Here is a 26,904-nt window from a genome sequence, read left to right as displayed (position 1 = left end):
AGCATGTGTTTATATATTAAGACCGTATTGTTCGCCATTTAATTTATCCTTTAATATAATATGATATATTAAAGCAACCATCCTATAAAGTAATTTCACGTCACAAAATAGTTTTTGGATCATAATAATTTCTTTTAGAAGATAGCACATTTCATAGGTTTAAATTCAAATAGGATGCATTGTAAACCCTAAATTTAAATATTGATACTTCTGTGATAATAAGATTTTTTCATATCCCGCTTCAAGAAGCATCTATTTCATCATGCATCCAAAATACATTGGGCGAATCAATAAAATATTTTTTTCGACCCTTTCGAATATATTTTATATCTCTAGGTCGAATGAAATTATGTAGCCTATGAATTTTGGTTATATATTCCAAGCATTCTGCTTGTTTAATTCTGTAGGGGTAAAAATTGCGAAATCCACTATGTATTTTGTATACGTATATCCGGCAATAACGTCAACGATTTTTTCAACCAATTAAATTTAATTTATTCTGGCAAGGTCTAAATCTGTTTACCATATTTTTAGCACTTATCCTTTTCTAGTGGTACATACTCAGTCTTCGTAAAATTTGAAAATCTTAAACTCAACCCATCCCTAACGAATCTGCGAAAGTTATCCCACCAGGGCGAAAACGGGGTAACAGTGCAAGTAATACGCTATTTCTATGCTAACTCGCAGCTAAAAGATGCAGAACTCATCACGAACAGAAGTGTCGTTCAGCATTATTAGGCATTATTTATAAAATAGGGTTTTGTCTTCCAGAATTTCAGCAATATTCTACCCTGGAATGACGTGTGCCGCATATTGAACGCACGCTTGGTCGACCCGTCCGCATTGTTTGCTAAAAGAATTGCCTACTATGTCGTAAAATTTTAGTGGCCAGGGAATGGCTATAGATTTCACGTGAGCTGTTTCGGTGACCTATATATGTTTTTAAAGGCTTTTCTGTTTTGTTTCATGGATGTGGATAACTTAGGTTTTAATTTATTTATATCGACCGTAGCAATATTATTTTGAACTAGTTTTTTTTATAAATTAATTGGTTGATCGGAATTATGATATTAAATAACCTTGAAATATGAAAATCATTCAGCCGTCATTGTGACGGCAAAAAGCCTTTTTTTTAAACCTCATTTTAGATCATATGGAACCCAAAAATTAAGAAAAAAGTCTCCTATATATGCAAGGATTAGACCTAGAAGGTTGAAATTTGACACAAAAATAAAGTGTGGTCTCCCTTTCATGAACTGTTTGATTTTGCAAAATCCAATATGGCGTCTTACAATGATAATTGCTAATTCTTTTAGTAGAGATTCTTTTTCTCTATTTTTCAATATTTTAAAAAAAAATGATAAAATGAAGATGATGGGGAAAACACTGTGGTATAGCAGAATTTTAATTTTTTTTGATTATAAAAATGTAAAATTAGTTATTTGCTCTTTTTTCTTTAGAATTAATCTTTCTTAAGTTTTTTCTCCAAGCCCGATCTACATGCCACTTACAGTACAACCTACAAATTAAAACATAATCCCATCAATTTAAATACTAAAGAAAACAAATGAGGTATATATACCTGAAAGTAGCAGCTTCCATCACCTGAATCCAGGCATTGTAGTATGAATCAGCCATATCCGACATAAATGCTCTGGGTTGAATAGCAAAATCAATTTTTTTTCTAATAGCGGAAAAAATATTTTCATAGCTTCCACATCTGACCTGTTTGTAATACAAAAACAGCATCGAAATCCTTCCCTTATCTCATTTAGTACTAACAAAGTATGGAGTTCAAACCCATAAGCATTAAGCCCATGTGTTGAGTCGATGCAAATACAATATTGTCCATAGTTTCTTAGCATTTGGTTTTGGCCTTCATTCATGATAACCAATATAAAATCATTTTCCTTTAAATCATACAAATCTATAATTTCACCCTGTGGTTTATACAACAAAACACATCCATTCTCTTTAACTTCATTCACCCAGGCTTGTACACTTGCACACAACTGTTGAACTTAAGTTATATTGCTGTTCTATGTTGTACAAATCTTTACGTGTTAATAGATGTAAACGTTCTAGATCTTTGCTTGCTACAGAGTCTCTTACTTCATCTAAGATAGCAGTCATTGGTATTTTTGCTGCAAGTTTAGCTGCTATTGTTTCTTTATCCAATTTGGAAAGAAATAAATTCCCTAAGTCATGTTCATGGCCAAGGTGTGTTTCTAAAAATTCTATTTTACATTTGTCCTGTGTCTGAGTTAATTTTATTGCAGCGGGACAAAAATATTTATTTTATTAGTCCCCTGGAGTTTTAAGTGTCTTTCACCCTTTCCTTTGCTCTTATAGCACCCAGATCTGTGACACACAAATGTAGTTCTAGTAAAAGATTTACTTTTATAAGTACCATGTTCTTTGACATATGATGATTTCGTATATTTTTCGATATCCATTTTCCATAACTCAAATTCCTGAATAGTGTTAAATTCTAGTAGCTTCTTCTCGATTTTGATGTCCTGGGATGATTGATAATGATCAATTAATTCTAATTTTGCAGCAGTATGTAAACACAATGCACAACGATAAGTTTTTCTTGTTTTTGCTTCGCCAATGTTACTTATTATTGCAGGATGTTCACTTTGGACTGGTGATATTTTAAATTGTGTATATGATTAAAATTCTTTCCGCATGTAACACATTCGTACATATATGTTTTCTTGGGCTTGATAGTTTCAAGTTTGTCTAAAACTAACAAAAATGTTGTTTTATTTTATAATTTTCAACTAATATATAAATTTATATTTTGTATTTTAAAATTATTAACAATAACAATGTCTAAAAAGCTAAAATAATAACTAAAAAAGTTTATAAAAACAAGAAGCTTCTTGGGGATTAAAATTTACTTCATTAACGAGTATTTACTCCGTTTTGATCTTCTCCATATTTTGATAAACTAACCTGGATGAAATATCTTCACATGAGCAAATAAGTTAGAACGAGTTGAAAAAGTTTTCTTGCAATCACCACAAATTAATGTTTTGTCCATATTCATATATAGTCAGAAGTCACTAGGTAGAAACTTTTTTAATGTTATTTAAGTATTCACTAATTACGATCAAAAAATATTAATTAACGCAGGTTATTAATTAATTAACGAACCTTAAACAAGAACAAAGAGTTTTGTTAATAAAATATGACTTGGAATTTTCACTTTTTACCAACCTCAAAAATACGTCTTAGCCGCCAATCGCCAATAACTGAAGACGAAACCAAACCACCAAGAAAATTAAATCTGGCAACACCGCTAGGCTTGCATCAAAACGATAGCCACGAACGCTGCTGAAAATTGCCGAATTATGCCGAAATCAAAGTAGAATTTTCTGTCCCTAGATTCTAGTGCTTTTTTCGTACACGTACAGTAATTACAGTATTACTTTAAAAGGATGTTTTGAGTGGTTTCAGTGCGTTTTTTTAATTAATATTAAAACTAAAAACTCTCTTTTTGCGGAAAATGATGAAGAAGTCTGAAGTAGGTTACATATATTGGGAAAAAGAAAATTTAAATCGTTTCTTTCATAGGCGACTTAGGTGTCATTGGTGTCATCCTTCTAGTTATTAGTATATACTTCTATCTAGTAGTATAATATCATAAAAGAAAACATATTTGTGCAAGATCTAATGAGTATTCATACCAAAACTAAGCTTTTTCCCTTCATTTATTTTAGGAAATATTAATAAAAATGTGTAATTAAGTATATTATTGTTATAATATAGCAATTTTTTTGCTTATTCGAACACAAAATTCTGCAAAAATAATGTGTGCAAAATGACGGTAGGGTCTAGTCAATATCCACAAATCAAAATCGAGAACGCAGCATATGTCGTTTGTCAGCAATATATTCATAGTCCGCGCCCACTGTTAATTATTCAATATAATGCCGGGATCTCCTGAAATTGCAAAGGAGTTTTAATAATTTTTTTATCTAGATATTAACAATGAATAACTAAATTGGTTCATAGTGGGTAGCTTTTTTTGTGAAAATTAATTAAAATGTTAACTTTGAAAGGAAATAACTTAAACTTTTTAACAATGATATAATATATAATAAATATCTTAACGGATTTAAGATGGCTGCAAACCACTACAAATTAAAGTTTATTGCTTAAAAATTGTGGAGTTTAGATGTTAAAAAAAAATGTTCGACCAGAGATACGTTCATATTGTTTTTCTATTAGAATAAAATTAAATTTACAGTAAAGCTTTAATAAAGGACATAGAATTGAAGGCACCTCTGTTTTGAGATATGTCATCTTTAATATGATATTATCTGTGGATAAAAATATCTAAAAGGCTTTAATATTTCTCAGGCTGCTATATTTTTTAAAAAGGTTTGAATTGGACATTAGATCATTGACTTCTTACTCAACTAAGATACTAGGGATTTAATGAAATTTTAAAGTTGTTCTGGCCTTATTTTCGGAATTCAAAGTTGCATTAGAACCCTTTAGTTTAAGTTTCATCTTGTAAGGCAGAACTCTGTGTTAAGTCGTATTTTATTTCTTACTTATACGGCAGACTTATTTTCTGAAGTAGATCTAGCAGAATGTAGAGTTTTGTTGATGATTGTTGTTGGAGCATCATGGCTTCTAGACAAAGACCTATTCAATATAAATAAATATATTAGTCAAAAGAAGAGTTTAAAATCATTTTCAATTTTCTCCCAAAATTCTTTATATTTTTGAGTAATTTAAAGTTTTGTATGTGGGTTCATCAGACTAAAGTTGTAGATGGTTTAAAAACCTGAATTTGATTTTTAAGGATGATTGATATTCGCTTTACGATTCATTTATCTAAGTTAGCTAGGAGTGCTTCAAATTTCAAAGTCTCTAATTTTTAGTATTCTTGATTTTAAGATATCAACTTACAACAAAATCAAAATGTGTGTTGTAGATTTATATACAATAATGTTTGTTAATTATGTAACTGTTTTACTACTAAATTCTCAAAAAAAATATAAAATTTTATCTGCGTTACAATTTCATGCTCTTAAGATATTTTAGTTTATTGTATTTAGTCTTTTTTATTTATTGTATTCACTACGATGTTTTGAATAAATGGGTAATTGTATTTTTATGAAGTTAAGTAGAATATTTTGAAACTAGAATTCTTTTTAAATAAATAAACTTCTATTATTATTATTATTAATATTATTATCATTATTATGATTTATATATATTAAGACTTCATGCTAAACGGCAATCGCACTCCCTCCTAGGGAGGGAGAAACATTCACTTATCCCAGATATCAAAAGGATGAAGCTCTCTGATAAAGTCCTTTCCATGTTATCGGACTGTTTTTTACCTTTATTTACAAATAATACGCTTAAACTAAAATTACATATGATTTTTAAACTAGCTGACGTTATCTGCGTTTCCAATGAACTTTCTGACGATTCGAGATGTCGATAATAGCGACTTCTGCATTAGCTTATAGATGCTTTCCCAAAGGTTGAGCAGTTTTGAGGTTTTGATCCGGCTCTTTGGTATTACTCCTGTTATTGATGCAATAATTGGGATTACCCATAGTTCTCTCATTTCCCATTATTAATATTAATATGTATTGAATTTTAATTCAGGAGGCACAAACCGTAATCCCAAATATCCAAGGATCATAAGGATCAATAGCTCTGTAGGGACTTACCTAGCAATGAACTAAACTAAAGCTAATCAGCGCACATATGATAGATGTTTGCCATTTGTAGGAACTAGAATACATTAGAGTTTTCTATAAACTTTCAGAAAATGCATGATGTAGGTAGCAGTTTACTCGGAATTAATCCTGTTGATCATATAATGATCAATGTCTGTACTTATGTCTCTTCTCATTATCATCGGGTATTCTAAATTAGTCTATTTAACAATATGTTTATTGTATTTTGTTCTTCAGTTAAGGTTTTTTAGGATAGAAAAATGAATAGGAGTAGTTCCTAAAAACTGTATCTATTACAATTAAATTAGGCCTAGGATTACTTATCCGCTGATCAACGATATAAAGTACAATCCGTTATCAGTAACTTATATCTATCCGATTGCTTGGTCACCTACAACAAGTTTTAGATAATTCCTCGTTGGAATGACTTGGTCTTATATAGCCACTAAAAATCCTTCAATTTGAGGAAAATACTGCTCCAAGGTCAGTCGCTCTAGTGGCAGCGCATTTTTGACGAACTCCTTTAGAATCTCGTTAATGTGAATTTTCGACCTTATCGTCCTATGAGTTTGAACTTGATGTTCCCGGAATTTAGGCAGTTTTGAGTCATTTACCTCACACACTGCTTAGTGCATTTCGGATATTTCACGTTACCTAAAAAAGAATAGTCGCAAGTTAGAAATGTGTTTTCCTATATCTGCCATTTCTCTTTTACCAAATTTCGCTTATTTAAGATATTTAAGATTGAACCAAAACAACTGATATTGAAGGATAATTAAATTTTTCATTTGTATTTTCTTTTTTAATTATTGGACAAATATTTTAATTCATAAGTTTTAAAGAAAAATCACCTACAGCAAAACAAGAATTCATCAAAATGGTTAATGCGGGTACCAAAGCATCTTCTATTGTTTTTATGATTATATTACTTAGGTCCAATATATCATATATTTTACTGTTTGCTATACTATTAATTATAGCAGATACGTCTGGCTAATATTTCTTTCTTCTATTCTTATCTAATATTTGTATATCTAATTGCAAATTCGCAAAAAAGTTATTAAAGTAATTTGCTGTTCTTGAATTTAAAAAAATTTATTTATTTTTTCATTTTACTTCACATTTATTACTTTCCAAATATCTTTTGATTTCTCATTAGCAGTAATAATTTTATTTTCTAAACTATTTTACTGTTCTTTTGGGTTTACTGATTTAAACTGATCTCCAAGATTTTTAATAATGTTTTTACAACCGATATGCGGATTACTATTTGAAAATTGAACAAAATACTGAAGACTGTCTCTGATAGACTAGTATCTTTAATTATAGTTTTTTTTCTCAACAGTTTTTTAAAATCAGTTAATTGCGAATGTATATCTTAGTATGTAAGTAATTATTCAGTTTAGTTGAAGCTTAGCATTTCTTTTATAAATTTATTTTCAGATATAGCAGGCATTGTTTTAAATTTAACTATGTTTGCGGCATTATTTTTTTTTACCAATAATTTTCATTAATTAAAAAAAAATTACATTATTACATTTTTACATTTGTAAGACAGTTATCAATACATGACTTAGAACTCTGGATATTTTTTGGTATATATGCAAAAACCTCCATGGCATAATAGGTCATGAAAATAATAATTTGCCAGGTTAAAACCATCAAAGGCTTAGCTAAACAAATAATGTCGGTCTAATACTTTTCCACTGTATCTGATAAAAGTCTACTTTATTTTACAAGCTCATTATAGTTTGAAAGAATATTACATTGAGTTCGGTTGGTGCATTTATGTAGAGGTTTGATTTAAGGAAACAACTCTTGTGTTATACAGCAGGCTATATCTTCTTAGATCCAAGCATCCGTGTAGTGGTCTCTATAAATTGATACTTTCGTAGAGGTACATGAATTTCACGAATCTCCCATATTACTTCTAAAAGGTGTGTTTTCATTAAGTTTACCATGTTTTCTGTTGTTGTTTGTGGATGAGGCCGTAAGACGTGGAGGAAAGTGAATTTTCGTATAGTTTCGCTAAATTTACGTGTTTAGCACTAATTGGAGTGGGTTTTGTTTGTTTGTTTTGATGCCAAGTTTATACTGTATTTAGTTTATTGGCATATAACATGATTGAGGTTGTAGCTGTCGATACGCTCATACCGGGACTTGTGCTGGTCTGGGCGATGATGCCAATGTAAAATTGAGCGTGTTCTTTAAAAAGACGTGTAATATCAACATTTAATTTTACTTTTGTATGTTTGGTAGGCATTTTTAACAAATTTATTTTTTCTTTGAACAAAGACGTATTTTCTAATAAAATTGCCTTTTTGGAATCGAATACGTTGTGGCGTTAACTTTACAGTGTTACTATTTTGCCAAGAGTTTTCAGACGGTAGCTCAGGCTTGGGATTATTCAAAGGTTCACTTATGACTGGCTATTAAAGAATCTAAACTTGATTATAAGTATTAAATAAGAGGGCGCCATTTAGTTTTTTTTATATATGAAAGAAAACTAAGAAAAAGACTTGGTATATAGGTTTCAATTAACAATTAAATGACCCTGGATAAAGTGAATTTAAAGAGGCAAAAAAATCTCAACAATATAACCAAATTATATTTACATCAAAGATATGTACACACCTCATGTTCTAATCTGATAAATGTTAATAATTAATTATGAAATAAAATATGAATAATGTTGATATGATTAAAATAAGTTTGACAAAAGTAACATTTAAATTATGATTTCGCTACTAGGTAGTTTTCAGCACTTGAAAAATAAATTGCAATTATTGAAGTTTTTTGTATATATTTGTAGTACGCAGGGGAAAGTTCATGAACCTTTTTACCTAAGGCATATCAGCCTTAACCGTGTTATATCTACTTAATTACCAAAAAGGGTACTAAAAAATACTGAACAAAAATTAACTAATATTATAGATAAGAAATTGACGTATTAAGTTATAACATTGATTAAATATTTGTAATGTTAAATTGAAATAAAAGGTATATTAATAAAAATTTAAATAAGTGAGACAATATGATTAGTAATATTTAAATAAATGGAATAAACTGGCCCGTATATTCCTCCAAGAAATGAACGGCTAGCCTTTAAAACCGAGGCTGTGAATGTATGCAATTTGTAGCTCAGCTATCCGGACTGGGAATCTCTAATACTAGTTCTAACTCTGGCTCCAGCTCCACCGCTTTCAACAATTTCCCGGGGAAATCATAAGCCTGCAGCCATCAACAATTGAAGATGAATAAAGAGGAAAAGCAAAACCCTTGCTAAGTTTCATTCTCTATCTATCAAAATCCTGGGCATCCTGCACCAGAATTATGAATTAAACGGTTCCCTAAAGGAACAAGATTAAGGACTATAAATTACAAACCATATTGGCCACTTCCTGCTTTACAAACTTCGGAAATAAAAAACTGGCCTTTTACGTGCGCTCCTATCTGCAGCACGGGAACAAGTCCTCGAAAAATGGACCCAGTAACGATCCCACCTCTCGCCTGAGCTGTCAAAATCAGCCAATCAGAGAAAACATTAATTAAGACCAATCAGAAAAGTGACGAACCGTCAACAGAAAGCATGGATAATTAAACCAGGAGAGTGATGTGTTACAGTAGTAATGTGTCATTGACAGTGTGAATTTAAAGAAATATGAATAAAAGAAGTTGACTGAAATTATTAATATAATTATTGAAATTAATGAAATATCATTGGAACGTTAGTGAACATAAGGAGTAGAAAAATAAAACGCTACAACGTTTATTATTCTATTTGACTTTTCCGATACTCGGTCTAAAGTTTATTTTTCTTGTGTTTAAACTAAACCAAAATAAAGTGGTTGCCATATTTTCTTATTGCTTCAAATAATCTTAGGAATAGTGCTTTTGTTTATTATTTTTATAGTTACACCTATTTTGTGCGAAGTTAATACTCTTGATACAAATGTGTTACTACTGATGCTCGTATTAATAAAATGAATTTACATTTCACTATAAATTAAGGATTAAGAATTTAATTCTATATTAAGTTATTTATACCTTACAGAACCTTTAGTCTCTCAGACAAAACTTATTTGCAAAAGAACATTAACAATATTATACTAGTAACAAGTAATATTTTATCCCCTTTATTGCTTTTTAGGTAGTTTTTATATTAGGTTTTTACAAAAAAATTCAAATTATTTTCATAGCTTTTTCAGCTTGATTTTTTTTGGTACTTCTTTGTTGGTTTCCTATTAAATTTTCTCATTCCATCTTATTTTTCAATATTTTATTTTTACAAACTATCTGTGCTGTTTATTTATAATACTGAAATTATTCCAAAGAAAATAATTTCAAGACGTTGTATATTCTAATTATTAATCTAAGTTTTACAGAAGGTTAATAAGTTTTATGGCTTTACGTCTGCAAAAAATTTTCTATAAAAAAATTGCCTACATTTTAGGGAAAAGAGATTGGAATTTAGTGAAGTACCTTACTTTTTCGTTAATTAACTTTCTTAGCATAAAATATAAATTTACTTAAAAAGAAAAAAAGTTTTGTTTCTTTTTGCTAAAAGGTATAGTGAAAAAATTTATAAAAATCCCTTTAACATGAATAACTTACTCACTAAAATGTGTAGAAGGATCATACTTAATGTATGTATATAAGAGAAACTAACTCATAAATAAAAACTTTTTAATTACTTAATATTAATCCCTACTACTCAGAATACATGACGATTTATAAACTTGCCCGCTATCATTTTGCCCTATGGCGTGAATATTCGCTTACAAAATGACTCCCTAGCGGGCTGTAAAAATTATCTGGATAGGCTAATTTCGGATAAAACGCAATTAACCCCTCTAAAACCGTATTTATGAGCATTTTTATAATCACGCGTATGAACTTCGAGCCTCACTTTATATAGATTTATTTTGGTGTTTACCAGAAACATGGCCGTCGTATCTTTAAAGAAGTTATGCATACTTTTGCACTTATTTATGCGATTATATTTACAATTTTAAAGTATTGATATTACATCATGTGTATTTGAATGAATTTAGACTGTTGTTTTTTTTTCAAGGGAAATCCTATACAATGTTGGGTACGCCAGAAAATTCTAATACTCTTGGCATTGTCCCTTGTGCCATCTCTTGGTTATTTAAGGGAATTAATGAGCAGAAACAGAAAACTGGAGCCAGGTTCTCTGTGCGTGTTAGCGCGGTGGAGATAAACGGACCAACCAATCAAATTCGAGACCTTTTAGCAGGATATTCAAATGGTAAGTCTTTATATTTTACAGAATAATAACGTTTATTATTTCTCTTACTCTATAATAAACATATACAACTAAAAATGAATAATGATAGTATTAAATGGCTTGTTTGCAGCATGCTATTAAAGTTGAGGGTTGTAAGTTAAAAAAATATATACAGAACTCGGAATCTATAAGAGATACGAAGATAGTAAGATAGGGGCAAGAAGTTTTAAGCTTTTAAACAAATTACGAATAGTTAAAAATGTATGAAAAAATAACTTTTTTTTTTCTGAACACCATACTGGATTTTCACATTTTAAAATTTTCTGCAAAATTACCTTTTTAATGATGTATCACAAATAATATTTATTTTGTGTAAAAACCCGCATTTCTGGAAAAAACTAAATTTGCCGCAGGAGGCCTGTGATAAATTGACAAGGCAATATTTAAACTGTCATATTTATTATATTATGTTTCTAGTACCAAGTGACACGTATTTTACTAACAATTTTACCAATTATGGTTTTCATGAATGAAGAAAAGTGAAATATGATTAAAAATTTATTATTATAAATACGATAGAAATGCCATTAAAACGCCAAAAAAATGTATCCGGAGCGACAACAACTACCGCACCATACGTTATTTAAGACTTTAAATAAAAATCTTGATATGTTTGGCTCTTTTAAAAAGCCTAAAAGTGAATATGGAGATAGAATAAATGAATGAAGAAATTAAAAAAAAACTTACTTTAGAAAATTACTAAGTTTGGTTTCATCATGATGGTACTCCCCACACTATACACGACAAGTTTCAAATTATTATTCTTTCAATTATCTTATAGAAAGGTTTGGTGATAGGTGGATTGGCAATAATGGTCCTGTAAGATCTTCTGATTTGAATGTTTTAGATATATTTTTATAGTTTATTACAAAAAATATAGTTTATCGGAGGATTAAGTAGACGAGAAATAAATCGCGCTTTTTATTTTAAGTTTTATCGTCAACCCTAAAGGATATTAAATTTCTATTTTTAATTGTTTTCGAGGTATCGACGCTAAATAAGTCGCATTTCTAGCCCAAATAAAAAAATTAAATTTTGCCTTGCTAAATTCAACTATGTATTTTACACAGCTAAATTTTGATGTATTATTTCCACTTTAATGTATATGATTTTTTTTCAACTGTTAAATTCTATACTGAGAGTATGCAAAATTGCCTAAATTTATAAAATTTAAAAGCTATAAGTTCTAAAGCTCTATCTTACCTATTTTAAATGGCTTCAAAATGAGAATATTAATTGTACTTATATGTATGTTGTGGCCAGCACAACTTTAGTAATAAGGACAATAATAGAAAAAGGCTTAAAAACAATTATAGTGACGCCATCTAACTTTAGACTTAAGTAATGTAACTGTGACGTATTAATAACGCGCGTCGCCGTCCATCCCAAATCAATCAATGAGTATGCAGTATGAAGCACATGGATGAAACTTGTATGGTGAAAATCGGAATCGTATATCGGCCATCTTGCTTGGCAAAATTGACAGGAAGCTGACAGACAGTTGTTGACATTGACTGATAGAACATCATTTGTCATTGTCATACCATTTGAGTTTGTTTTGTTTTTCATTTCAATGAATGCCAGCGTGGGTTCAGTTTGCTATTTGTTTTAAGGATGTTATTTTAAATTTATTACTTTTTTTCTAAAAAGTTCTCTTTCAATATTGGGAGTAGTATTTTAATTAATTTGCGGCAAGCAATTCCAGGTTTCTGGTAAGAAAATCTAATTTTATTTATTACTATTATGTTTTTGTATTGTCAATCTTTAGTCTTTAATAAAATCAAATTCAGTTGATTTCAATGAAGAAGTTTCACTTTTCAAGTATTTAATTTTTAACTTGATTATTATAAATACATATTACAAAATGTCTGGCCTCTCATTTTCTATTCACCAATTAAAAGTTGATTGAAATTTTCCTGACCTTGATGTAAGAGTATGTATATTTTAAATGTTTCTGAGAAACAGTAATAAAAGATTTTTTAAATTTCCTTCAGTTCATAATACAAGAAAAACATGCAGAGGGATATGCAATGTAAATATTATTAAGACTTTGAGCTATAGAATTTCTTCTGATCAGTTCTCCACAAATTTTAATAATGCTGATACCGCTGGCTTTACATTACAATACATATTTATTTATACATTTATTCTGTCTTTTTCTTACATGAATCATTTAGTAAATTGATTTATAAGGTTTGCACTGTCTATTTTTTTATTTTATTTCCTGCTCGTATCATACCACTTCCTGTGTTCACTGAGACAAGACATAGGTATAGCGGCTAAGAGACCTGAGCACCCGGAATGGATCAGAATTAATGTTTTTCTTACAACTTGTTTTTTTAAGAGTTTCTTTTTATTTTATGTAAACATCTATCCTTGAATTAAGTTTTTAGTAATATTATAGTTCCAAGATATGTTGTTAGTATTATAAAAGACCAACAAATATATTCTATGTAAGTGATATGTTTATACTAAAAAGTTGTTTTCATTTTGAAAGAGTTTATTTTGTTTTGTCGATGGATATATTGTTTCTTTCGATAATACTCTGTTATAGAATTTTTAATTAATTTTAAAAATTAATATTTAGATTATAATTTAAATAATTTTAAAATCTGTTTACATTTTCTTTAGGAAACAGATACAAGTACATATTAAATAAGAATGATTCATCCTCTATTGACTCTATGTGTTAATAAAATGAGGATATTATTAACCTAATAGGAATGCCTTTAGATGTATTATGAGAAAATAGCACAAAAATGTTGACAACCTTTTCTAAGCTATATAAAATTAGGGTAGTTCAGTGCTAACAAAATAATTTTAAACATTTTTAGATTAATTCTAGTTTATATAATGTTTATATCTGTTATAATGAATTATTGAATATTATACATATCATTTTAAGTAATTTTTTTTTCCAGGAAAATTAAATAATAAATGTATTAAAGCAAAAAAAACATTGTTTTATTTCCATTTGTCCAATTGGTGATATGTCGTACACTATTGTTAGTACACTCTCGTAGATTATTGCAGTAAATTAACCTATTTAGATATGTAAAATAAAGCTGAAGTTTTATTTTTGTTCAGATCAATATCTGATGTTAACACCTAAACAAAAAGGCTCTTTTCTCTGTGAGTAACCTTTTTGATTAGGCGTTTGCTTTAGATATTACGATTAAATGATAAGATTGTCAGATTAAATAAAATGTGATTTCCCGCCTCAATTTGGCCACGCCTTTCTACCATTTCGATTGGTCCAATTAGACAAGTCAAACTGTCAAGTTAGTTGTTAGGAAACAACAGTTTCCGCTGCCAAGCGAGAGGCCGCTAGCTGATTTGTCAGAAGAATTTCTTTCAGTTTGTATGCAACCACCACTTCTCTATATATTTGTGTTCTGTGGTATGAAGTCGTCGATCGACCAAGTAAAAAGTATATCGCGGTCGCCCTTCGCACGGTCGGTCTCCGTCTTGAACTTTGCTCCCGATTTTGGCGCGCAATAGCCGATCGGTATCTTTTATGTGCTATTTATAATAGCTCGCGGCGGTACTTCCCCGGTATGTTTCAACTAAGCTTTTAGATGTTATTAGTAGTGATTTGTACAACGTATAGTTTTGTAGACTATATTTTGGACCATTTTATGAATTAATCGGGTTTAATAAAGTTGTGTTAAACCAAAAGGTGCTTGATTTATTTCCCAAAGTAAGGCGAACCCTTGGGCAAACCAGTGATTGGAAATACAATAAAATCCCTCAAGAAATTAGGAGGGTCTCTGCTCCGTGCAGTAGAGCGCTAAAATTATTGTGAAACGTATCCGTCACAATGTAATAAAAGTAATATTTAAGACATTTATAAATATTAAATATATAAATAGACAGGAAAGAAGCCTTAATAGGTTAAGATCCTTTTTAAAAGAATGCTACCAGTGAGGTTTTTTATTTACAAAATTTCTTATTAAATATAAAGTAATAATATCACGTGACAATAAAAATATGTTAAATTAAATAGTTTAATTCAAACATCTGTTTTAAAATTATCAAATATTAATGTGATTGTCTACATTGAATGCAAACTTAAACCTGACATACCGCCTGACTAGTTTGGAGTTAAAAGTTAATTTCAAGTTCTATCAGATTCAAATATTTAACTCATATTAAGGTATTGGGATTCTAATTATAATTTTTAATATAAAATTTCCTTACGCAACTGTTGGCTTGCTACCCGTAGTAGCAGTTACAGTGATCATTCTGCCAGCTTCATAGTATGGTCTAAAACCGTTTAGCAAAAACTTCAGGTGTTGTATGTGTTCGTATTATTCACAATGCGTGTTATATTTCATAAATCAGAGAAGCTAGTTCTAAAGTTCTCATATCTACTTTAGCCCTAACCAGTAGAGAGCTAAATACCTGATAATACATTAATAAAAAGACTACAGCTTCAGTGCATATAGGTACCGGGTGGTGCGTCGCCGAGCGGAACATAGGAAAACCCATATAAATTTTAAGGGAGTCAATTATTGGCTTCCCTGTACATTTTATAGAAAAAATGTAAGATAACTTTTTGAAGAGACCAATCTGGTAAACCCTTATACAAATTTTCAAAAAATTTTAATAAGCGAATCTTAAATTATTCAATTAAATGTAATTGCAAAATTAGCAAACTTTCGGTTCAGGTAAAACCAAACGGGCACCAGTAAAATGAATATTGTCACTGACATGAGGAAAAGTGTCAATAAATCAGTGATAGTCGATATTTGAAAACAAGTATGAATTATTCAGTCGACAAAAAAATAGTCATAATTAAGTGGCATTATGCGGGAAACAGTTTTAGAGCAGTATATGTGAAATGTTTTCAGTTTATTTCCCCACCAAGCCCATTCCGTCCATTTCAACTATTAAACATATTATCAATAAGTTCAAGGCCAAAGGTACCGTAATAAATAATTTTAAATGTTCAACTCAGGATATCGAAAATAGAGGCGAAGAAGGAGAGAACAGAGAGCTTAATATTCTACTGAGTGTGGAGGAAAACAAGATGGTTAGTACGGGGGTTCTTGGGCAAGAGGTAAATAAACATCATACAACGGTATTGCGCACGTTAAAAAAACAAATATTATATTTGTATAAATTCGAAAAACATCAAGAGCTGCAGGAAAGAGATAAAGAGCGAAGAATGGTATTTTGTTTTGAAATGATGGAAAGAGCAAATAATGATAGGAATTTTTTAAGAAATATTTGTTTTACCGATGAATGTACATTTACCTTCAACAATGAACCAAATGTTCAGAATTGCCGGTATTGGAGCCAAGAAAATGAACATCGCTTTGTTCATACTCGGACACAATATCCCCAAAAAACAAATGTATTCCCGGGAATTATCGGACACCATATCATTGGACCCTTTTTTATGGACTACCAAACATCTGAAACCTATTTGGACTTATTTCAAAATCAAATTGGACTCGCCTTGGAAGAAGTTGTTCAGGAAGATCAAATGATCTGGTACCAAATGGATGGTTGCCCGGCCCATAATGCCCGTATGGTTAGAGAGTGCTTGGAAACTGCTTTTAACGGCAATATTATTGGTCCACGGTACCGGATGTTTTGGTCAGCCAGGTCACCTGATCTTTCACCGAATGACTTCTTTTTATGGGGTCATTTAAAAAGTGTCATTTTTAAAAGTGTAAAATTTGAGCATTAAACCAGTTACAAAACGCTATTTCGTTAGAATGTAATAAAATTTCTTTATTACATTCTGGCTGTTAATGGGGGTTGTTTAAACATTTGATTAGTTGATGTTTTTATGTAATTCTCTATTATTTTTAAAAAAGTTATTGTATTTTATTTTATTTTTCTTGATGGGAAAATAAATTGAAAATATTTCAGATACTGCTATTGGTTCAATTAAATTCTAAGTATGATAAAATAATTTTTTTAATAATCAATAATAATTATTGTTATTGTCTAACGTCTGTTGTTTAACGTCATCGTTATATTAAATGAAAGTTTAGATAAAAAAGTAATTTTAACGTGACTTACTTTGTATGTATGGTTGTGAGATTGATAAAACGAAAAAAAAACATTTCTTGTATTCGGCTGTACGTCAGATTTGACAAAGCCTTATAACAAATTGTTTGCTGGTGGCTGGTGTCTGGTTTTACCTGATCCGAAAATTTGGTAATTTTGCAATTACATTTAATTGAATAATTCAAGATTCGCTTATTAAATTTTTTTGAAACTTTGCACGAGGATTTGCCAGATTGGTCTCTTCAAAAAGTTATCTTACATTTTTTCTGTAAAATGTACAGGGAAGCCAATAATTGACCCCCTTAAAATTTACATGGGATTTCCTATGTTCCGCTCGGCGACGCACCACCCGGTAAAGTATTTTATACATTCAAGCTATACCATGTATTCAAGAGCTAAATAATATATATACATTCCAAGTTGGCCAATATCATATTATAGCGGGTAGCTTATAGCTCCGAACTGAAGCACGGGTATAAAAAATAGTACGTGATTGTCTTTAAAGTTTCTGTGATGACATATCTAAGAATGCCCTAAATTACCTCATCCACGCCCTGCTTGACATACACTATTGCATAAGTGCGACAACATGAGTTTATATCATAATTTATTTTTTTAAATGATCCTTTTTTTTTTGAAACATCATTATTAATTTAATTATTTTTCAAAAGAACTAACAAAAACTGCTAGTTCTATGAACTTTATTTGCATAATATTTATTTAATATAGCTTCCTATATTTAAAAATAATTGAAATATGTCGTGCAAGAATTGTAATATTTTTTAATTAATCTGCCTAGCTTACTTCTTTTATGCGCTCTGATAAATTACGGTTTAATTGTATAGTAGTGTGCACTTTAGGGCCAAGTGATGGCTGAAAAATGCGATTTTGCAAAAGTGCTACAGGCAGCATATATGACTTCGGTAAAGGATGTGATTAAGTTATTAAATGATCGATTTTTAAAACATATTTATTGTTCGATGTGTTCTTAAGTGGTAAGATACTAGAATTTGGCTTTGCGATATATATACATACTTGTAATACTTTCCATATATTATTTTTGTCATTTTAGTATGCCGATACCGAAAAAGGTAAATAACTTAAACGCAGAAATAAACCAAAGATTTAAAATTTGAACATAAGCTGTCAAATATTTGAAAAACTACCATTTATCGAAATATATAACCCTAAACAAATCTAATTAATTTAAGTTTTAATCCTAAGCGCGATAATATCTTATAATATTTAAAATTAAAAATATGTACCTACATTTTTTGCTTAATTGTCCTGTAAAATTTGTTAAATATTATTCAGCTGTTACTTAAGTCGATAATTTGCTTTAAGTAATCAGAGCAAAAATTGGTAATGAAAATGGAAAAGAATTAAGATTTTTTAACGACCTGAAAACAATTTTTTTCTTAAAATTTAAGATATCTTAAAAAGTATATAAATTAGATAATAATATATAAAATGTGCTTTGGTTTTCATGTACAATCTAAAAATTTAAATATTAAGGAAATAATGCTTTTGGTATAACCGAAAATTCCAAAACTAAAAATATGAGTTTTCTAATAAGCCTGGTATCTTAACAAATTTCTATATATTTCTATATTTCTATATTTTACTATTTATGTTATCTATAATTATCAATAATTTTCTATTTATAGTTATTTAATATTTTAACCAATACTGTAAAGAGCTTAATAATAAATGCTTAGGTATTAATGTGCTTCTATAGTATTTTTTTAAGGTAGATTTTGGTTCCAGTTTTTAATACTGCAACTGCTTAGCTATGTGGCCTATACAAGGTGTTAGTTATATGTATTTGTTATGTCAGTTAATATTTACGTTCTACGTGATACTAAGTAAGAATGAATTTATATTAATTTCGAAGATCTCGACTTGCCAGCTTTAATTTTTTTTTTACTTTAATTAACTCTTTAACTGTTGTTTCTACAGGATTCCTTTGTATTGTCATTGATTCTTAATATTAGCTAAAATTTGTAAAAACCCTACTACTTTACATTGATATAGATTTGTTAATTTACTTACTTTATACTATTAAATTGTAAATGAATCTATCAATCGCAGTAGTAACATGGCATTTTTTTAACAATTGTTTATTTCAGACCTAAATAAGTCAAAACCTCCTAAATTAACTTTATATAATTTTGAACTTCCAAAAACTTCTTGCTATGATTTAAAGCATCGTTCATAAATTTCCATGATTTATATTTAATAATAAGGGAGTCATTTCACCGATCAATCAAAGCGATCTCGAGACCGAGTCTTAAAATTAAATTAAATATTTCTTGGTAAAGTTCGGGAAAGCGGGCGCCACTATCTAATTCAAGTTTCTCATCGTATTTTCCAAAAAATACGTCTTATCGGTGTGTTACAAGGTGTATTACATATTTTCGACCCTCTTTTCATAACAGCACAGATGTGTTTTATCGGCTGCCGCGTCGTACGCTGAAACTTTCGAAGAGTTTTTGAGTGCCGACTCAAAAATTTTAAATTATTATACAAATTTCAATTAGAAAAAAAATTATTGTAATATACATAATGTGTTCCATTAATTCATTTATCATAACAGAATATTATCTATTTACTAAGGGTGTACAGGATATTTTATTTTAAGATAGTAATTTTTATATAATTGTGAGAAGAAAAGTGTTAACTTATGTCCTTAGCCTCTTACCTTTTGAGCTTTGGAAGGTATTACGTATGCTATCATCTTTTTAGGCAAAATATTTTATTCAACAATCAGATTCTCTTTTTAATAAAGTTTTCCTCTTGAGTTTTTTCATCTATTGAACGGATTTATATTTTTTAAAAATCAGTTAATTAATGAGCAATTGACTTCTCTAAAATTGTGAAGGAGGCTTCGAATATTATTGTAAAGAAAATAATATCAGTTATAAAATAATTTAAGTTAAGCAGTTTATGCAGATATTGTTAGGCATGGCTTTTTACTTTGCTTAAATTTTAAAAAGAATACTCGGACGGACTCGCTGACGGTAATGGAGTTAGACAGGGGATTTTTAAAACCAAGCAACTGCTTTAAATGGACTCACAATATTGCGCGAAGAATTTTAAATGATTGCCGAAATTCCTCAATTTGATTGCAAAATGTTATTGCAAATGTAGACGTATGGGTTGGAATTGTTAGTTATAATTTGGTTGATTTTATTTTTTAACCAGGTATATTAAACGGAAATACTTATTTCATAAAAAGACTTTTCCAAATTTGCTAGAGGCTGTGATTATGGTAACCCGATACCCTATGTGGTTTATGTATGGTCGAGTACTAGCCTATTTAAATCAAATATGAGCATTTTATTTACCAATATAATAATTACAGAGAGAAATACAATCGCGACCACATAGATCTTCAGATATAAATAGTCTACATTTATTTATAAGGTAATCTTAAGACGGTGGCTTACAGCACCAGAATAGGCGCTGAAAAGAACATAAGACACTCTAATAGATACTGAGACCGCATTATAGTCAGTTTAGATACTTTTAAAAGCATCATTCAGCAATTTTCCGAAGGCTATGAGAAAAGAGGAAGGCTTTATGAAAAGAAATTTACAGAACGGTGAGTATCCTATTATATGGAAAACTGCTTTAGCAAATCCATTGCCAACACTACATATATCAGTTAGGGGTCTAAAACCCCATTTTTTTTTCCAGTGGCTTTATACTTAATAAGGGTCTCATAAGGATCAATGGTATGGTAGCTCGCGGCGTTGAAGGTCAACAACGCCCAAAAACTGACTATATTGCGAAGACTAGTCTGTTTGGGAAATACTGGAGCCATGAGAACAACAACTGCGGCGCCCCTAAATATTCTTCTTGAGCTAACGAAGCTCTCAGTCTGGATTGAGAGAGAGGCAATGGCGGCGCATAAAAAGGTAAAGGATAGCGGAGAGTGGCGCAATACTTAGTTAGTTAGACAATCACTATTACTCTCAGACTGTGTAAGAATATACCAATTCTGACATATAAATGCACTACAGCAGAAAGAATTGTCGACTAACCAAATTAAAGAGCCAAATGATTTCCAGGCATAGTACACAGATGTGTCATGAATAAAAACCACCGATTCGACCAGAGCCGGACTGTACAGGATGGAAACAAACACAGGGAAATCATTTCGGCTACGGAATGATACCACAATTTTTTAGACTTGAAGTAGCAAACAAACAGGAAGCATTGGAAGGTAACGGGGGATGTGCATCTACTCTGATAGTCAAGCTTCTCTCAAGGCAATCCAGAAACCCAGCTCAGCGCTAGACCAGGAGTGCAGAGACGCATGTGTGCTGCAAGAAAGACTTGCAGCACACATTGGACTGAGTGTCCCAGGACACTAGGGTGTCGAGGGCAATTAGCCCTTTTCTAGGCCCCTAACCGTGTCTCGCTGTCAGTAAAAACAGATTTCCCAGGTAGATTTTGATGACTCTAAAGCAAAGCGACTGCTAGCAAAGACCCGACAAGGTATCAAAGACAAAGGCATAATTACCCAAATAGGCATTTACACCTTTTTGGTATAAGAGAAAGCCCAATCTGTCCGAATTGCTGTACCGAGGGGAAAACCTCAAACCACATACTAGGTGTCTGCGATAGGTCAAGTTGCTTGAGGAGGAAAACTTGTGGAGCAACAATACTCCAATGGGAAGATCTTAAAGATCTAGACTGGGAAAACGTTCAAGCCTTGGGAGTGGATGCGTATGAGTGGGTGATTCTGTGGTTGGCGAAAAGGGATTGTTTAGGGCCACTTGCCGAGCTCTAGCTTCCCCACCCCTACTATTACTACTACTACATACAGATCGTGTTATCGTGAGCTACGTATTACCCAAAATAATGGCAACACCGCTTGCAGGCGGCGGAATTTTTCGTTTTTATTTTTTGAACCGGGAGTCAGCAGACCTCACTTTGCGTTAATAATTTTTGAGCGTTATTTTCGTGTTTTTTTCACTATGGCTCTTTATACTCCTTCCGAACGAGTTCAACTAATTGATTGGTTTTATGGAGGTTTAATGGTTTTATGGAGGCAATTCGGCAGTACAATGTAGAGATCAGTGACATTTGAGAATAGACCGATTCCTTGTGCAAAAACGGTTTTAAATATGGTTACAAATTTTAAGACATCTTTTTGTCTTCAAGGTTGTAAAAAATGTCATACAAAACGTCAAGAACCACCTGTTGAAGTGGTCCAGGATATAGAACGGCGAGAAGAAATGGTTTGCAGTACACTAGAACTTGATTCGACACGGCCACAGTTTAATTGCTCACTATTAAACTGTTGCTCGTATCTGGAAAAAATATGGGTACAAATGTTTCAAGTATTCAAAAACTCAGGAAATATTTCCTGAAGACCAAAGGCAAAGAATGGAATTTTGTAAAACCATGATGGAAAAGGCAAATGAAAACGAATATTTTTTAAAAAATATTTTGTTTTCTGATAAATCTTCTTTCCCATTACATGGCAAACACAATCCTTCCATTGTTTATTGGTTTCAGGAAAACGAGCACGGAAGTTTTCAGTTTTGTACCCAGTATCCTCAGAAATTGAATGTTTGGGCAGGTATTTTGGGCGACAATGTTATAGGGCCATTTTTTATTGATGGCACTTTAAACGCCCAAAAGTACTTTGAGTTGCTGCAAAACCAAATTCTTCCTGCCATTCAAATCCTACCTGATGTAGACCTGAGATCGGTTTATTTTCAGCAAGATGGTTGTCCTGCTCATAACGCAGCTAGGGTAAAAGAATTTTTAACAAATACTTTTCCTAGCCGCCTTATTAGTGGGACTGGCGACATTAAATGGCCTCCTAGATCTCCAGATTTGTCTCCAAATGACTTTTATCTGTGAAGTTACCTTAAGCAGACCATTTATAAGCATAAATTTAGTAGGCCAACAAATTTAGAGGAGTTGCGAAATAAAATTGTCGAAGGTGCCAATTCCATTTTAACTGAAACTCTTTTGGAGGTGCAAAATAGCTTTTACAATAAGTTAAGTTTTTGTTTAGCGAAAGAAGGCGGTTTATTGGGCCTTTCATTTAAAAAATGATATGTTGTTAAATTTGTTTATTAGAGTTTTATTTCTGATTTTTTTATTATACTTTTATCAGAGTTGATATTTTATTTTTTATTAGAATAACACTTTAATTTTCATTATGCAAAACACAGCATATTAAACATTTTAAGATTACAATTCTATGCGGGTTTTACACATTGTCATGTCTGTAAAGTCCGCATTAGAATAAATATTTTAAAAATTCCTGGATTTTCGCGTAATATTTTGGGACATTTTGTCGCCAAACGACGCAACTCCCACGAAAGTCAGATGTTTACTAATCCCGTCCTCGGGTCGGCCGGGGCGGTGCTCTGTCGCAGGCACTCAAACATGCGCGACGTTGCAAAATTTCGCCTCTATGCCGTTTCCTATAAGTAACGAACGAAAACACGATCTGTATATCAGTAATCTGGATGAATTACGTCCAATTAGCCTCTTGAGGATCCTTGGGAAAATGCTTGAATGACTGGTTTTCGTTATGATAGATCTGGATTTATAGCTCATAGTACAGCAACATCACTTACTAGAATTACTAACTGCATATCTATAAAGGATCTACTATCTTGTATTTGTAGGTTATAGTAAGGCGTTTGATCTTGTTAACCATGTTATATTTGTTTTGTATTGCTAAGCTGCACTTTTTTTAATTTTCTGATCAAGCTTTTGGGTGGTTCTTAACATATTTAAACCATAGAAGGCAGGTTGTGGATCTTATTGGGACTACGTCTCATATTCAATATCTTCAACATAGAGAACCTCAGGAGTCCATTCTGGGTCTCATATTTTTTACCCTTCTTACTGCCGATTTATCATCTCAGATTGGTCAATGCTCAGCACATCTATATGCTGATGACACTTAGCTATTATCATCATTTTATCCTAAAGATTCTTGCGGGGGAATCGATGATGTCAATATTTTTCTGAAAAGACCAGTTTTGAGCATTGTTTGTTGGTAAGCGCCAAAAAAATTTATACTTGAATCCGAGGCTGTCAGGACTAAGTTCATTAAGTTTAATTTTACAACCATTCATATAAAAGTAGTATTTATCCTTTGTATTGAATATTTTAGAAATCTGGGCCTTATAATGGATGATGAATTTTCGGCAGCATGTTTTGACAAACTGTGCCCTGTCTACTTCAAATTGAAGAGCCTCTATTTTTTGATATATGTTTTCCCAGCTATAATAAATACCTCTTAAGTAATGGAATTCTTAATTCTACCACAGGTAGACTACTGGAAGTCGATTTACTACAGCTACCTTCCCGAAGAGTATAAAACTAAAATCCAATGCGCATGCGTTTTGAACATGGATCTTATCTATCGTATTGCTCTGGTTATTATTGTTTCAAAAATCAGTACACTAAGTTTTTAAAACAGATAATAAATTACTTCGTTCAAATAATAGCAAATTATAAATTAATTAAATAAAAAACTTACTAATTTATTTAAGAATTTGCCCGTTAAAGTGAAAGATTATTCCTGGCTTTTGCAAAAACTCCCATAATATATTATCTTTCAACTTCCAAATTTGCCAAAGCAACTCCGACCGATACCTCCGGCCACTTTTATAAAAACGCCATGACTCGTATCGGCACCAACTCCCCAATCTGCTAAGAAAAAAAGTTTATTAAACAATTCCCCTTTTTTCTGCCACAAAATTTTCTTTTTGCCCGTCTTAAAATAACCTCGTTTCGGCGTTAGGGCAAATTAATTATTTTTTAATTTGCCAGAATCGTTACTTTTCCGGTTACTTTTATTAGATTGCAGTTGATTTTTTAATTAAATACTAAATCGCTTAAGCATGGTTTAAAATTTTATTAAAGTTTTTTTTGGGCAGTTTAACAATAAGCTATGAACTATTATAAGCACTTTCTTTAGAAAGGCAAGATTTTCTATTTATTACAAATATCATGAAACCTTAATTTATACCTGTGCTATATTAAAGTACGGTATAAATGATTGCCTCAATGTAACATTGTTAAGATGTCATAATGAAATATTTTAGTTAAAATTGGCAATAGATTCTTTAAAATAGTTTTTAAGAAAAATGTAAACATCTATTGGGATTAATTAATAATGAACTCTAGGTCTTAACTGGAAAGTCCCATAACTATAACTTACAACCTTGTACGTGCCTAATAACAACCAGTTAGCTAATAATATTTTTCGTATTTCAAAGAATGAAAGCACGGAGAGTTGAATAGCTAAAAAATTTTCTTTACTAAGTGCGTACCTACTTTACTGTCAAACTTTATACCCCACATTAACTCTTTAGTCAATTTAACTTGCCTTTAAGTATTTCTTAAAAGTGACCTCCTTTATTAGTTGCTTAATAAATTTTAATCTAATTTGCTTCTTAAGTAATTCCTTATTAAGTAATTAAAGAAAAACAATTTTAAACCATTTTTTAATTATTTACATAATACTTCTAAATTTTCCATGTCTCATTTTCTCACTAATTTCTATGCAGAAGTCAGAAACAAACAGTCTTTTGGTATAACCCTTTTGATACCTTTATGATCTCGACATAACGTTAAGGGGAAACAGCAATGAATTTAATGAATTTCTAGTACTTGAGGGAAACTGCCTAAAGTCGTCTGGATGAAACAAAGCACGCTATAATATTTGGATAATTGCCTAAATTAATTTAAACTAATCCTTATGTAACTTTGGATCTCTGAAGGCAACGAGACTTTACAATGGGAGTTAGAAAACCGAGCATGCATTATATCTTGACACATCTACATAAAAAAAGTAATGTATTATTTTAAATAGGAGATCTAATATGAAAAATATTAGTATTGATCATTTATTTATATTATTATTGAATTTGTTTAATAAATTACACAAATTCTTAATTGGTTTTTAAGTTATCGAAACCTTATGAATAAATAAACTGAAGCTAAATATCTTAGCTTAAGTTAAATTTATTAATTTCAAGCATATTTTAAGGTTTCCTACATTACCTTAAGAGGATATCTAAGATTTTAAGTATGGTTTGCATATTATAACTAATTTATGAACTGTTTGCGATAGGTTTAAAGTAAATGAGAATTTAGAAGACCTAATTATAAAATTTAAATATTTATTAGGTACGTAATACTCTTTGATAGCTGAAGATAATTAAATGGCTCGAAACTCACTTAGTGATAAAATTTTACCGTAGTACCTTAAGTCCTATAAAATGTTTAGTTATTAAATATTATAATGTCTTGCATAATTTATAAGCACTAGGCCACAACTATACGGGGTAGGTTATTTTGGTGATCCGTATATTAATTACCAAAGATAGCAAAATGATTTGTCAATTGCAATTTAATCTTAATATCCTCTGCCGGCTGGATGGATAAGTGGAGATTGACCGCAAATCCTAGCAAGACGCACCTACCTCTCTAAAATGAGGCTATAATTATAGTCTCCGCATTATCGCATCCCGATGGTTCTTCAATACATCATCCGAAACACCGTTAGCCAAAAAAGACTCTGGTTCCTTTTGAGGAATTTATAAAGGGAAGAAAGAAAGAATTTTAAAGAAATTTATCTTGCGACCTTCATGAATCATGCGCCATGGAAAGCCCTTTCCGCTCAAGCCCTACCAGATGCCCCAAATCGACTAATACAACACCTTTTGAAGCAAGATTAATTTTCACTCCAGGACTGGCCACTCTTTAGAATTCCTATTCGCTGGTTATTTCTCCCTACCATCACCCTTCTATGCAGCACTACTGTCTAGAGCTACACATAGATTCATGAATGTTTGCATCACCCTA

The 26,904-nt window shown here is 30.9% G+C and overlaps 1 protein-coding gene across 4 annotated transcripts in view; it reads left to right on the top strand.

The window, feature by feature from the left end:
- Nucleotides 1-26,904, top strand: part of LOC126738159 (kinesin-like protein CG14535) — an 871,125-nt gene that overhangs the window by 821,487 nt on the left and 22,734 nt on the right. For all 4 annotated transcript variants that reach the window (XM_050443347.1, XM_050443348.1, XM_050443349.1 and 1 more), the window contains one exon: nt 10,789-10,986. In XM_050443347.1, coding sequence (XP_050299304.1) covers nt 10,789-10,986 — 198 coding nt within the window. The remainder of the gene's footprint in view (nt 1-10,788; nt 10,987-26,904) is intronic.

This window comes from Anthonomus grandis, chromosome 7 (genome assembly GCF_022605725.1).
Source record: "Anthonomus grandis grandis chromosome 7, icAntGran1.3, whole genome shotgun sequence".
Classification (NCBI taxonomy): Eukaryota; Metazoa; Arthropoda; class Insecta; order Coleoptera; family Curculionidae; genus Anthonomus; species Anthonomus grandis.
This window is presented reverse-complemented; position numbering and strand designations above follow the sequence as displayed.